Source organism: Corylus avellana, chromosome 1 (assembly GCF_965113065.1).
Source record: "Corylus avellana chromosome 1, dhCorAvel1.hap1.2, whole genome shotgun sequence".
Classification (NCBI taxonomy): domain Eukaryota; kingdom Viridiplantae; phylum Streptophyta; class Magnoliopsida; order Fagales; family Betulaceae; genus Corylus; species Corylus avellana.
In genome coordinates, this window is record NC_142490.1 from 14,065,929 (window position 1) to 14,081,077 (window position 15,149).

General features: G+C 34.4%; 4 protein-coding genes across 4 annotated transcripts; 3 read left to right on the forward strand and 1 right to left on the reverse strand.

Moving 5' to 3' along the window:
* The first annotated feature begins 1,600 nt into the window (after window positions 1-1,600).
* LOC132172396 (uncharacterized) lies at window positions 1,601-2,527 on the forward strand. The gene is made up of 2 exons (XM_059583885.2): window positions 1,601-2,011; window positions 2,106-2,527. Exons 1-2 carry the CDS (start codon window positions 1,667-1,669, stop codon window positions 2,292-2,294), a joined length of 534 nt encoding a protein of 177 aa, XP_059439868.2. The 5' UTR covers window positions 1,601-1,666; the 3' UTR covers window positions 2,295-2,527.
* An 899-nt stretch (window positions 2,528-3,426) lies between these two features.
* LOC132172543 (DUF3511 domain protein (DUF3511)) lies at window positions 3,427-4,051 on the forward strand. Its single transcript, XM_059584057.2, has one exon. The coding sequence runs from the start codon at window positions 3,677-3,679 to the stop codon at window positions 3,992-3,994; it is 318 nt and encodes a 105-aa protein (XP_059440040.1). The 5' UTR covers window positions 3,427-3,676; the 3' UTR covers window positions 3,995-4,051.
* A 2,188-nt stretch (window positions 4,052-6,239) lies between these two features.
* Window positions 6,240-6,889, reverse strand: LOC132169155 (uncharacterized). Its single transcript, XM_059580235.2, has one exon. The coding sequence runs from the start codon at window positions 6,814-6,816 to the stop codon at window positions 6,277-6,279; it is 540 nt and encodes a 179-aa protein (XP_059436218.2). The 5' UTR covers window positions 6,817-6,889; the 3' UTR covers window positions 6,240-6,276.
* A 6,891-nt stretch (window positions 6,890-13,780) lies between these two features.
* LOC132172725 (uncharacterized) lies at window positions 13,781-14,587 on the forward strand. The gene has a single exon (XM_059584282.2). The coding sequence runs from the start codon at window positions 13,910-13,912 to the stop codon at window positions 14,453-14,455; it is 546 nt and encodes a 181-aa protein (XP_059440265.2). The 5' UTR covers window positions 13,781-13,909; the 3' UTR covers window positions 14,456-14,587.
* Window positions 14,588-15,149: the final 562 nt, after the last annotated feature.

Here is a 15,149-nt window from a genome sequence, read left to right on the forward strand (position 1 = left end):
TCTTAAAGGGTTTTTTTTGATTGGACCACTTGCATGTGATCAATTGTACGAACAAATATAATTAAAAATAAAATAAAAAATAAAATAAATAAGGAATACTTATGTTTTTAAAGAGATCATAACTACCTCTCTGGACTAGGATTTCCTGCAATGTTGTCAAAATTGCCCATTAACTTTTTATCAAATCTTGGCCATCCAATGTCATCTAAGCCATAATTTTGCCACGTGTCCCAACTAAAAATAAATAATAAAATATTATTTATTTTTTTAAAAAAATATATAAAACAAAATATTAAAATTAAAGCTTAAAAAAACTAGGGTGACTGGCCACCTAATTGGGGTGGCCGGCCACCCCAATTGAGCCATGGGGATGGCGGAAGCCACCCCTAGGGGCCGGTTGGGGGTGGCCGAAGCCACCCTCATGGCCCTAGGGGGTGGTTCGGCCACCCCCAATGGCTGAACCACCTCCTATGGCCACGGGGGTGGCTTCGACCACCCCCAGGGGCCAATTGGAGGTGGTCGAAGCCACCCCCATGGCCTTAGGGGGTGGTTCGGCCGGTTGGGGGTAGCCGGCCACCCTAATTTTTTTTATTTTTTAATTTTAATATTTTAATATTTTGTTTTTTATTTTTTTAAAAAAAAATAAATAATATTTTATTATTTATTTTTAGTAGGACACGTGGCAAAATTGTGGTTGTTGGATGATATTGGATGGCCAAGATTTGAAAAAAAGCTTATGGACAATTTTGGCAGTATAGCCAGCTAGGAATCCTTATCCACCTCTCTCTACCTTCACATTTCCCATTTCACACTCATCTTCCAACATCTTAATTCTCTCACCTGCTAGCTGGATGTATAAATCTCTTATGTTATACCAATTCAAAAAATAACAAAATTAAATGTTATATAAGTAAATATAAATAAAAAGTTCATAACTTGACATTTAATTAAACGGGTTCAACTCGACATTTAATTAAACGGGTTCAACTCTTCAACTCTTGTTTATTAATTTTGTATTAGATTTATGTCAAGTTGACGGGGTCATATCAAAAAGTGCAAGCTCTTATGTCACGTATCGGGTTTAAGTTGTATCGAAATATGAATATAAGATTATATATGTCAACTCTAATATAATTTTTTTAAGTTAAACAATCAAACTCTTTAACTATAATATATATCTGTTAATATTGTATTAGATTTGCGACATATAAACAAATTGACAGAGAGATGAAGAAACACGTGAATATATAAGAAAAGTGGGGACAAAAAACTATTACGTACGTGAAAGAAGCAACCTTTAGATTACAACATGATATGGACAATGACCTAAATTCCCCGTATTTCTCGGGCTCTTTTTAATGAAATTTCACCATCATCAATCGTCAGGATCTATCTTGCAATGTGCCAACGCAAAAAGGTTTAATAAGTCTACAACTTAGCAAAACTTTTCTGACATCAACCTGCGGGGAAAAAGAGTTAATTTTAGAGAGAATCTCTGTGCACATGATCCCCTCCCACTGTTTATATAATCAAGGATAAGGCCGAAAAATAATTTGATTTTTTTCTTTAAATAAATAAAACCATTTCCCTATAAATACGGGGCATTTACTTTAACATGCATGTCACATAAATTAACTCTCTCTCAAGTTAATTGTCATCTGACACCATGTCCGACGAAAACCCTACTTCGAGACTGAAACTTTTCGGTTTCCCGTTGCCGGAGCACCAAGAAGTTGCAGATGATCAGAAGGCGGATCAGAATTTTGAAGAACACAGAAAATTCATGTGTCAGTTTTGCCGGCGAGCTTTTGCCAACTCCCAAGCACTTGGGGGCCATCAAAATGCGCACAAGCGTGAGCGGCAAAGAGCTAGGCGTTCCCAGTTGCAGAGTGGCAGACACATGGTTGCAGCCGCGCCGATTCTCAGCGCGCACGCCGTCAGATCATCAGCACCCTCCATTTATTCAAGAGGCCGATTCATCAGCAATGGTGCCGCCGGACAGTCGTCACAGGTATTAATATATCATCACTTATTCTAAAAAAATTTATCATTGATAAAAAAAAATATATATAATTATTTAATTTATATTCTAACAATATGTACAGTCAAATGGTTACCCGTCACGGCCGGTTTTGAGTTCTTCGTCATCGTGCTCTCGGTTTCCACCTCGAATTTTCGTGACAACTCCTATGCAGTTTGCTGATAGTACGCCACCGTTTGCTGAATTCTCAGGTAAGTTTCCGGATGGGGAGGTAGGTGTTGATCTCCATCTAAAATTGTCTCCCTCCGGTTAAGGATGGTAATTTGGTTACATTGATTGATGTAACATTTTTTTTTAAGCATATATATGTATTTGGAGTTTGATTTTGAAGGATGTAAGGTGGACAAGATTGGTTTTAAACTCCATTATGAACAAACAAATGTCTATTCGGATTTCAAGCCGTCATGTTGATTCTTCCTTCTTCATAATTGTATCCTAGAAATCTTAAATGGACGTTATTCAATATGATGTGGCTAGCTTTGTGCATTCAGATCTTTTCCTGGTTTGTTGATGATCCCTTAAATATATATCACCATGACAGCTTCGTTTATTAGATCATGTGCCATGTGTGCGAATAAATATTCCCCCCACCTTAAAGGATTATGAGCAAAAATATATACCACTATATTCTAATCGGAAAATGTGGTTAAGGGAAGGCTAAACATGAGAATCGATCTAGCTATGAATTAGATCACCCTCATATATGAGCTAAATTCAGTATTTAAGTTCAATGATTTGGCTTAATTAATTTTCATTTTTTTATCACATTCTTTTCATAACGATTGACACGTAGCGTGTTTTAAGTGATTTCTTACGTCAGCTATTTTAAATAAATAAAAAGTAAATAATAACACTTAAAACACACTCCATGGTGTGAAATTGATGTATTCTCTATCACAGATCTCTTATTTGGGCAACATTTTTGGAAGAATTTGTCTTTCCATCTTATTTGGGTAATAAAACGGCTGAAAAAGTTAGAGAAAAATTCACCAAAATTATCACCACCATAGCTATTTATTGAAATGAGGCATCGCTAGCTTGTCAATACCTTTTAGATGGTATTTTTTTGTTTTTTTTTTTTTTTATAATCAAATTCGACCAAAGGAGATAAGCTTTTAGAGAGGATGTATGAGGATGAATAAAAAGCAAGCTTACCAAATAATTTGTGCACATATCAGATAAACCAGACCGGCCCTATTAACAATTGTTTTTATATATGCTCAATATTTTTCTTTAAATAAAAATATTCTCTTTTTTAATTAGATAACAATTAATCAAAAAAGAAAAGAAAAGAAGCTGACGAATAGTGATAAACAAAGGAAGCTGAAGGGGAAAGAGTCCAACGAAAGATGCTTGAAACCGAGGTGTCTACTGTCCACAAACTCAAAACATCATGCATTTACAGCTAACTTAACGTCCTTTCTTTAATCAGACAAAGTACCATGGAGCTCTGTGACCATCGGAATCCACAAATATATAACAAGTTCCAAAATTCCATTTCTCTCCTCCCTACATTGACTCTTTCCCAAACATACCCTTACTCCTCGAAACCCTAACCTCACCAGAGACCCCATTAAAAACCCATTCCTCCCCAGTACCCACTACCCCTGCAGCGAAAAGCTCGGGTTATCCGAAATGGATGGGTTCGGGTCGGGGCATCGGTACGGTGGGGGTGACAGGAGGCTCGAGGTTGTGAGTGGGAAGGGGTTCGGGTCCAACCAGGTCTACGCGACTCGGCCTGGCTCGCCCGGTGCGGCACCGGTTCCGCAAAGAGTGACTCGGACGAGTCAGACCGCGTCGAAGCCGTGGGGCTTCCACGACTCGGAGATGAAGAGGAAGAAGAGGATCGCAAAGTACAAGGTTTACACGGTTGAAGGTAAGGTCAAGGTTTCGCTGAGGAATGGGCTCCGTTGGATCAAGAACAAGTGCTCTCAGATCGTCCGCGGGTACTAAGGTTGCATTTCATGAAATGAACGATGAAGATTATGCCACGTGTTGTCGGCCCCCCCCCCCCCCCCCCCCCCCCCCCGGTTTGCTGGTGGTGGTCCCGGACATTTTGGTTTGAGACTTGCCAGAGAGCTGTGGGGAGAGAACTGAGAAGCATCAAAAACGGATGCTTTGCCTGTTTTTAATGATTATAGTTTCCTTTTTGTTGGTTTTAAGTGTTCTATTTATTTCATAATTTCCATTCTTTTTTATAATTAAGTTTTATTACATTCTTCTCTATTTGGCTGTGGCTGTGATTGGAAAGGGGCTTGAAAAATGGAATGGGTCGGTTTTGTAGTAAATTTAATTGATGTGAGAAAAAATATAGTAATAATGTTTTGTATAAAAAAGTGGAAAATTTTGTTTTATAATAATATTTTTATTTGAATAATAATAAAAAGTGATTGATGTGATATAAAAAATAATAATGTTAAAATTAATTTTAAGGAAAAAAAATTTTGGGACTTTGGATTCAGTTAATAAAATTAATTAATAATTTTAACAATTATCTTCACAGGTCCTAATTCTTCTGCCCAATACACGAAATATTAATTATTGTCATTTTTTTAATTTATTCCAAAAAGAAAGAAGAGAGAGACTAGTGTATTTCTATAATGGTAGGGTAGGCTTTGAGGGAACAAACATTATGAGGCCCACGACTATAAATGTTTGGACCCTAAGCCCAAGGTGCAATCCCCGACCGTTCTGGATCCCCTAAAATTTTAAGGGGGATTTCAGATTCTGAAATTATGAGATCTTAGCCATCTATTTTAATTCAAAGATCAGGATTTTGTTATGTGTCCCATTAACTTAAAAAAACTTTAAAGTAATAAAATAATATTTAAAATTTAAAAACAAAAAATAATAAAATTTTGCCATATGGAGTGGCCACCCCAAATGGCGGTTGGGGATGGCACTATATATGTTCCACCCCCAACCGCAATTGGGGGTGGCTCCAATGCCAAAAATGGGGTGGCCGGCCACCCCATTTGGCAAAATTAGGGTGGTCGGCCACCCAAAAGTATTTTATTATTTTTTGTTTTTAAATTTTATTATTTTCTTTTATAATTATTTTTAAAATTTTAAATATTATTTTATTATTTTAAAGTTTTTTTAAGTTAGTGGGACACGTGGCAGGATCTTACCCTTTGGATTAAAATGAACGGTCAGGATCTCCTAATTTCAGAATCTGAAATCCCCCTTAAAATTTTAGGAGATCGAGAACCATCACTAACTGCATTAAGTGTTTTAAAGACGTGAGTTTAATAAAGTTTGGAGGAAAATGTTTTTAGAAAAAGGTTTATTTAATATATATCCATGTGTCCTAAAGACAAATATCAATTAAAAAGACTAGATTGAAGAATTTTTTTATTTTATTTTATTTTATTTTTATCATCACTTCTCTCGGTTTATGGTAAACTAATTTATTGAAAAAAAATTAAATCAAAGTGACCGAAACCTTTTATTTTCAATGAAAAAATAAATCATTTTTCTCATCTTTTTAGCTATTATATATGTTATGAAAAGATGCATGGATGTTGTCTTTTCTTTTGTTTTTCTCATCTATTTAGCTATATTTTAGATGTAGAGAAATTGAATTATATTGGTTTTGGCTTGATTACATATTTACATGCAACCTCGCTCCCCATAAAAAATGAAACACAATCAATCAATTTCGCTACAATTTGAATTCTCTCTTTCCCTACTACTATGCTCATCTCTAGCAATCTCCATATCATCTCTTGATCTAATTTCTCAACTGTATGGGAACTTGATCGTGAAAGTAATAAATATTCAAATATAACCTCAGAAAAGAGCTAAAAGTATAAAAGATCGATGAACTTCCAATCAAAATTCAGGTTAATCAAGCCAAAATCCAAATTAAAGCAATTCTAGGTGAGAAAGTATACAAGAATAATATATAAAACAAATGATCATAATTCCAGAAACTTACAAAAAGAAATCTAAATGGCACAATAGCCCATCCAAATCTACCCCCAGCACAAAACAGACTATTTCATTTCTTCCCATGGCCACACCATTTTCTTCAATGAAATTAATTAATGAATTTCCTAACGTACAAAAAGATAGCACTGAGAATTAATTAATTTACTTCACAATTAATAGAAAAATACTCCTTTTTTCTTTTTCTTCATTATCAAATAATAACACCAATATGCATGCATGCAAACTTTGCGACGTATAGCAGACGTCACAGCCAAAACGTACAATCTCTCTCCCCATGCCCTTCAACCTATCGACCTCTTATTCATCTCATGGTAGCGACGATCAACCGAGTCCATGCGCTGGAGCTTCATTTGTTCATAGAACCGAGCAATGAACACGTCAGCCTTCACGTCGATCATCTCGTCCCCGCCACTGCAATCGCGGTAGGCCTCATGATCGTCATCGTCGTCGTCCTCGCTCCGGTCAAGCTCCGCAAGGTTAGCCGCGGACGCGTATCGGCTCACACTAGCTTCAGAACACGAGGAGGAGCTCGCCCCCGACTGCGACACAGTAGACTGCGCCGTATCGTCCAAGCATTCGCCTGTTTGTAGGGATGGTAATTGGTTGCCGTGCAAAGGGAGCATCGAGCCGACGAGGCGCCGCCACATGCCCTTGGACTCCACGGCCTCAACATGAATCGGTTTCGATTTCTTGGAGCGGCGGAGCGCGAAGGATGCGGCTTTGAGAATGTGCGTAGGTCTACGCTTCTTCTTCTCAACGGCATGCTTGGTAGCTTCCTCCTTGTTACCGTTGGCGTTGTTATCTGATTGATCTTGTTCCATCAGGGAAAGGGACGCACTAAATTCTCTTTTTCTTTTAAGGTCGTTTAAGGTATCTACCCTGCGTAGAGCAGGGGTAGATGGGGAGAGAACATTGGTGGAAACTCAGCAGAATAAGGAAGACCTATATATACCAAAACATATGGGAGCCTGATAAATTTGCTAAGAATTGTTATATATGGGCATAAGATTCTATCAAGTTTAGGTTCTTCTATTGTTCTTGAGATGGAAAACAATGTGTAAATAAGAATGTGCGATGGTTAAATGTTTACAGATTGGCACTTGGCATAATGACAAAAATACGTGCGGCGATTTCGGTTAAGTCTACAACTCCTTTACAATTTGTTGACACATGTCATTATGTGAACTTCACGTGACTTTAACGTGTTAACAAGTTGTAAAACGGGTAGCATTACAATTTTTTTTTTTTTAATAGGATTATGAAACCAATATTGATTTTAGACCGTCATGAAATGAAATCAAGGAAACCATCTTAATATATATATACGATTTGCTATGTTTTTAAGGGTTAACCAATGTATCAAAATATAGTAAATCGTGATGAATAATATGAAGGCTGGTTCATTATATATCATACTATATAATATAATTATATAGCAAAGTATATGAGAAGGTTAAAAAGGTCAATTAGAAGGAGAAATCTCAGAAATTAGGTTTCAATTTCTTGGCAGTGCGGCGGATGCTCAATGTGGGGACGGTGTTTCAGGCTAAAAAATCGGTTGGAGAGAAGGAACACTAAGCTCTTGCTTCAATATTTCTGTGCCGTGAATTTCTCATTTGAGTTTGAATTGGTCCTCTCTCTCTCTAACATATTTGCCACTTTTCATGGACAAAAAATGGTATATACTACATTTTTATCTCACTCGCTCATGTATGATCATTGTCAATGAATTTTTTATTTTTAAGTAATGTTAGAAATTGCATTGTCCTTTAATTATTCCACAATTCGGAGGTGACAGTCCCGACCAACCATTGGACAAGTTATTGTAAAAAAAAAATATATGACACATTTTTATCCTACAATATTGACGTGACAGTCCTAACTAACTTTGAATTTTTTGTAAACAATGACAGATCTAATGGTTAGTTGGGACTGTTACGTCAACATTACAAAATAGTTGTAAGATAAAATTGTAATTTATACCATTACTCTAAAGAAAAATGTTTGGTTCATTCTTGTTTATGATGTGCAAATTCACCATCAAGGGCGGAACTAGGATTTGTAGTGTGAGGGGACAAATTTTTTTTTTTTTTGGTTGGATAGATGGACCGACTCATAAAAATACAAAATCACATAGATACATATAATCTTTTTATATGTATGTGTGCGTGTTTATATAAAATAAAACATAGAAGTCTTACATTTAATCTTATGTCATCGCAAATACACAATAGTATAAACAACTAGCAAATTAACAGCTTAAGGAAAAAAAAAAAAAAACTAGCAAAATAGACTAAACACAATCTATATGGCCCAAGAAAAATGTATCTTTGAGTGTAAACTCTTTTTCCTAACAATCACCCAAAGCTCCAAATATCAACAATGCTAAGAGTTGAGCCATACAATTTTGCAATTATAAATTATTAAATCATTTAACTTGTGATGTCAAAACAAATATTGTAAACCTAAATGACTCAAAATAACCACTCAAAGAATCAAAACCATTTAACTTTTTCTTTCACATATTCAAATGAGAGTCCAAAACCAAATTAAGTTTTTGATTAGAAGTGAACTAGAATATTGAGGGAAACTAAATGAATTGGATATTTTAGATGTTTTTATGTTGAAAGAGGGAGCGAAATTAAAATAATAATAATAATAAATTTAAAAGGGGACGCAAGTAATTTTTTTTTTGGGGGGCAAAACTAAAAATTAATAATTAAAAAGGAAACAAATATTATTTTGGTGGGCCAAAACTAAAAAAAGAATTAAAAAGGGACACAAATAATATTTTGGGGGACAAATTTATAAAATTGGTATATTTGAAGGAAATTTATGAAAATTTGTAAACTTTTGGGGGGACGAAGCCTGGGTCCACCCCTGTTCACCATTAAATCTATGGGATTCACATATGGTCCCATAGATTTAATGGTGATTTTTAAAAGAAAAAAAAAAAAAAAAAAAAAGAAATTGACAAGAGATTTGTAAAAAAAATGGCATCAAACACATCTTTACTCCAAAAATTTAAAGAATTGTTAAAATTGTCGCATCAACATTATAATCTAATTAATTATGAAATAAAATATAATATATTTTATTACTCTTTTTTGAAACAAGAACTAATTGACAGTATCATATCAATTACTCTTACTTAACACGTAAGAATTTAATTAAAAATAAAAAAAAATTAAAAAAAAAAAATTGGGGCACATGGAAATGGCCGTAAAACATGCCTCCATGCAACCTGCATGCCATGTACAATGTACATACATCATCACCATTCACCATCCTAATTGGAGCGGAGTCTGCCACCTGTTTACACCTACTTTGCCTGCGATATTTTAATGTCATAATGGGTCCCACATCTTTCCTTCAATCATTGATCTTCATCCGTACACGCATTAAATATTAATTGGGCAATTGGGCAATTCTTGCTTCCTTTCTTTCTATGGAATTCGTCTTATGCATGATTGCCAATTCTTTCCTCTAATTCTCTCAATTAAATTCGCATTTAAGTATTTAGCATAGAAATTGGCATGATTTCATATAGATAGGGTGGTCGTAGAAGTATTTAATTTTCACCTATTTTTTAAAAAACCCACAAAAAAATTACATGTTTTATTAAAAATACATGTGAAAATCATATATTCTAGGAAATATGTTTCTTTAATATATTGAATTGAAAAAATTTCTAGAAGAAAAAAACTAGTAATGCGTAAAGCAAAGTTCAACACACTATAATTTGGAAATGTAGTAAATCATCTTCTTAATTAATTGTTGTTTAGTGCAAGTTTGCTACACTGGTTTTCTGGCAATTGGATCATTTTCAATCCTATATATATGAAATTGGTTTTGAGTGCAAATGTGGAAACTGATGCCAATTATTATTTTGTTAGATTCGTCTTGCGAGAAAATCAAGGAAAAAAAAGGTAATGAAAAGATGAGTGTAGGTTTCAAAACTTGAGTTACAAGATTAATTGCTAATTAACTACTACAAGTATAATGGTTTTGTTTTGATTAAAATCACACGAAGCATGTGAATTTCTTAACATATTTCATCTAAATTAAATGAAAAATTCGACGACACATCAAGAACAATGGTATTTGAGATCGAGTGGACAACAAACTAGATATTTCCTTGAAGTTAAAGCATGTAATTCTCACGTCCTATTAAAATGCATGTGATCATAATCGCTTGCTGTAAGAATAAATATCATATATTTTGTTAATTTTATTAAAAATATATGTGAAAATCACATACTTTGAAGACATATATAGATTAATTAATAGGCTAAAATGAAGAAAAAAATTTGGACCCAATATAGAAGAAAGCTTTGTTGTTCATTAAACAATAGTGATCTTCCTTAAACAGCTATCTCTTTGAATTTTCCAATATTAGTCTAATACTAGTTCCAATGAAGGTATCTCATAATTCATATTAAAAAAAAAAAGACTCAAAAATCAATTTAGTCATATAATTTACTTCACTTGTGTGGTAAACGAGAAGGATGTTTAACAATTTGGTCAATGGGTGGGTAGCCTTAAGAGTAACATGAGCTTGAGCTGGCATGAGCTAGTTGCTTCACTTGCATATTTTCAAGAAAAATAGCTGGAGGGTTTGAACTTTTGGAACTTTCTTCCATCAACATCACACATACTTCTGGCGACAACATAAACAGGTGGCCATGATTTAGCTGTTTTAGGCCCCATTAAAAGAAAAAAGGTTGCTACACCAAATACTTCAGTCCATATTGGTGGATCCTCAACCTTGCTAGATCACACATTTCAAGCACCATTTTGTTCTTTTCAAGCCGCCCTCAAATTTCAACCGTTGAAAAAGCTATATGTTGTGTTGGAAAATGAGAAAGAACACTCTTAACTCTTAAGAAAACGTGAAAAAAAATAAAGAAGGTTCAATCTTTGTAGATAGGCCAACTCCCTAATTAGGAATCTGAGTACTAGAATTAAGCTAATTATTCAAGTAGATAGGCTCGACACCATAAACTATTTCGACGTACAAATAATTTTAGACTGATCTTTTGGACAAATAGGTTGATCCTAGACTAGAGATCCGAGCACTAGAATTAGGTTGATTATTTGAGTAGATAGGCTCGACACCGTAAACTGTTTCGACGTACAAATAATTTTAGATTAGTCTTTCAAACAGATAGGCCGATCCTAGACTAGGGATCCGAGCACTACAATTAGATTGATTATTTGAATAGATAGACTCGACACCGTAAAATGTTTCGCCGTACAAATAATTTTAAATTGATCTTTCAAACAAATAGGCTGGTCCTAGACTAGGGATCCGAGCACTAAAATTAAGCTAATTATTCGAGTAGATAAGATCGATACCGTAAACTGTTTCGACATGCAAATAATTTTAAGCTGATTTTTCAAATATATTGACATTCTAAATTGTTCTGATAGATAAATCCCGCGGTCTGCTCTCTTTGAGCATGAGAATTCAGGAGTTATATAGAACAAGAGTCATAAATCTGAGTGGTATACGAGTCATGTCATGCAACAAATGAAATTGGGTCACTTGATTAATCTCCCTCTCTATTCCATTGAACTCAGCAAGTCAACTTCTTGGTCTGCATATTATTATTGCCAATAATTATTATAATTGCATATGATTGATATACTGTGTCGACTTATTCACATTTCTGATTTTTTAACTCAAAAAACTTAAATTAAAAGCAAACCATATTAATTAATGTTAGCAATTCCGCTCCCGAGAACACGGTTTAGGAGAGTTCCAGGCACCCCCACCAACCAAACACGGCCTTAAGTCCCTTTCAGAGAACAAATCAACGTTTATTTGAAAACTAAATAAATAAATAAGCAGACGTACGTTTACTTACAGAAAAGAAAAGACATCAGCCTTTTCTCCATTTCTATATATTATTTTTAATTTTTTAAATCGAAAAACAAGGAAAGAAAAGGCGTTTTAAATTTTAAAAGTATCTTTCCACCTAAAACCCAACCAGTAGTGATGTAGGTGCGGGCATTTTTCCCAGCATTTGCCTCAACGGTATGACTAAAATGACTTTAATTCCAAACGGTTCGTTTTGTTAAATTATTAATTATTTTAAAAAGAAATTTAATTGACTTTTTCAAAGAGGGGTTTCATATTCAAGAACTTTGTTCCAATATTATGTTATATTTTTAAATATTTAATGTATGTAAAAGAATAAATTTAATTTTTTTAAGAGTTTCTTATCTATTAAGTCTTTTTTTTTTTTAACATGTCCGCAGAAAAGGACATGAAAGAAATTCGAACTAATAACTTTCGCTTCATTAGGCATAGTCTCAGCCGATTAAACTACCTCTTGAGGACGGGTCTATTAAGTCTATTTTGATGTGTCATCATTCAACAGAAAAATGTACCCTAGAAAAGAATTCAAGAAAAAATAAAAAAAGAGGTAGTGAATGCAACTGTTGGAATCATATATTCCTTTTGTATAAAATAATAAAACAGAGAGCATTCTTTTCTGTTGCTTAGATTACAAAATACTTACTTATAAAAAAATTAAATAAATAAATAAATATTATTAATAAAACTCTTTAGGGGTTTGGTGATAGCTGTTCAATTATTACTGCAGACCAAAAATATTTTAAAAAATTTAAAAAATTCAAATAAGCAAGAAGTCAAGCATGTCACTTTCATTCTAGAAAAAAAAAAAGCAAAAAGCAAAAAGAATGAAACATGTCTTTAATCTCTTTGTTGCTTTCTTGCAAGCTAAAGAGCCTTAAATTTCTTAGAACTTTACTCTAAATCTAGAACTTAGAAAGCAACCATTACATGTCAAGCTCTAAACTTAGGAGTTAATTAAGAATTCAATTTTACAATAAAGTTGTTTTTTGTAAAAGTACAATCAAATAGTAGGAAATGGACCAAACAAGGGATCTGATCATCTCTAAAGCCTAAAGGGTCGCATAAAGTGGTTACTAAGGCGAAAAGGCCGCAATAAGAGTGTGAACCTCAAAATGTTTCTTAACCCTTTTTAAATATAGATGAACCTGAATAGGTTGCTCAAACCTATTTGAACTTAAACCCTTTTTAAAGGTACATGAACTTCAAGAGGTTGCTTAAACCTATTTGAACCACGGCTAGAAAACTACATCAACAACCGGAAGGAAGCTAAATATTGTCAGAATTCAAAACAAGAAATGATGAAGAGAGAGTATTATCTCTAGTAGTGCAAGCCTACACTTCTAGAATAAACCACAATGGCACATGGTGACTAAAACTCACAAACCCCAAGGAAAACAACATACAACAATGAAAATATAAATACAACAAAACAATTACAATAGCAAGTTTACAATGAAAAAAAAAAAAAACAGAAATACAACAAAATTCCAAACAAACAACATTAATAAAACTAGCACACTGTTCTAAACACACGATTCTTACATGTATTTTTAATTCATTTAAAAATTACATATTGTAACAATACATGTGAACTTAATAGAGTGAGTCGAAAGAATCCGGTAATTTTATCCCTCGAAAAAAAAAGAAAAAGAAAAAAGGGTTTGAAATATTTTATTATTTGGTTGGATTCTATTATTAAGAGTAAAGAGGGAAAAACATTTTCTTTTACTCCAGCTTGATTGTTCCGCGTAAAGCGTGTCCTCCATATTTCCACACCAAACAACTCTCTCACTGTCGTCTCTCTCATACACAAACACAACGCGCAAATATTTGCATACACACGCATATATATATATATAAGCACTGGCTCCTCTCTTCCATCAGCATCTCAAACTCAAAAACCTCAAACTTCAAAATCTCTGTTTCTCCACAAACAAAAAACACTCTCTCAAGCTTCTCATTCTTTGACTTTAAGATCTTCCACTCTTTTTCTCTACATTGTGTGATTGTTTGAAGCAAGCAAGAAGAAAATGCCCAAGAAGAATGGTGCCGTGGCTCGCAGAGCATGGAACATCCTGCGTTTTGCATTGTTGTGGGCGAGAAAGGGGGGCGTTTTCAAACGCCGCCTCATCACGGAGCTCCGCCTCCTGCCCAAGTATGTTCGAGGCCTCGGCGGCGGCGCTGGCTCCCGCCACGACCAAATCTATTACGGCGAGCGCGAGCTCTCCTTCGACAAGACTCCCATTTTCAACGTCAAAATTCACCGCCCGGCGTCCGTGCGCTTCCACCTTCCTTGCATAACCCCACAAGTTGATTTCGACTATGTTTCCGACGGTGATCATGATTATGACAGTGAAGCTTGTGGGTACGAAGACAGCGGGAGGATGAGTTTCCTTAAGGGTGAAGAAGAAGAAGAAGAAGAAGAAGAAGAAGAAGAAATGGCTGCGTGTGAGGAAGATCAAGGGATTGATTTGAGAGCAGAAGAATTCATAGCTAAATTCTATGAGCAAATGAAGCTGCAGAGACAGATTTCATTTTTGCAGTACAATGAGATGCAGAATAGAGGCTCAAGTTGATCATCATCATCATTCATTTGTTTTGAACACAAATTTATATATACTTTCTTTTCATGGCACCGGATTTTGCAGTTTTGGGTGTTTGCAGATTTATAAATAATATAAACAGTAGAGTTTGATTCTTTCATATATAGAACCAGCTTGTTTTAATGCGATAATGGATTTATTTATTTATTTTCTTTGAGAAAAAGTAATGAAGATCATCAGGGGCCAAAAGGTGAAGCCAAAGCATGATAATTAGAAACGATTAAACAAATTAATTAAGACGAATGAAACGAAATTCCAGCTCATAGTGCTATTATATACGTTACACATTCAAATTCTTTGCCATCTAGCTACTGAAAACCTCGCAATTTCGCATGTTAAATGTGTGTTCTTACTTTATAAAATCATGTGAAAAATCCCGTTAGAAGGGCATTTAAAGACCGCAATTTTATCAAATATTTATCTGCAGTTTTAAAAACTTGCGTTTTTATTAATTGCATTTATTAAGAACAAGTTGAGAAGGCCTGAGTAATTAAGAATATTAAATAATCGGAATGCTTGGAAACTTTGAGAAGCAAATATTTAGAAATTCTATTGAAAACTTAAATTACTAGCTGAAAGTTGGGAAGACAGGACTGTTGTAACCACAAATTCAGGCAGCATTTCATGCAAAATAAGGCAGAAAAACTATTTCTAGAGATGAAGAATG

Excerpts from the sequence above, each read along its gene's own strand:
- LOC132172725 (XM_059584282.2), top strand. The coding sequence starts at position 13,910 with ATGCCCAAGAAGAATGGTGCCGTGGCTCGCAGAGCATGGAACATCCTG.
- LOC132172543 (XM_059584057.2), top strand. The coding sequence starts at position 3,677 with ATGGATGGGTTCGGGTCGGGGCATCGGTACGGTGGGGGTGACAGGAGG.
- LOC132172396 (XM_059583885.2), top strand. The coding sequence starts at position 1,667 with ATGTCCGACGAAAACCCTACTTCGAGACTGAAACTTTTCGGTTTCCCG. Across the intron at positions 2,012-2,105 it reads CCGCCGGACAGTCGTCACAG|TCAAATGGTTACCCGTCACG; the intron begins GTATTAATATAT and ends CAATATGTACAG.
- LOC132169155 (XM_059580235.2), bottom strand. The coding sequence starts at position 6,816 with ATGGAACAAGATCAATCAGATAACAACGCCAACGGTAACAAGGAGGAA.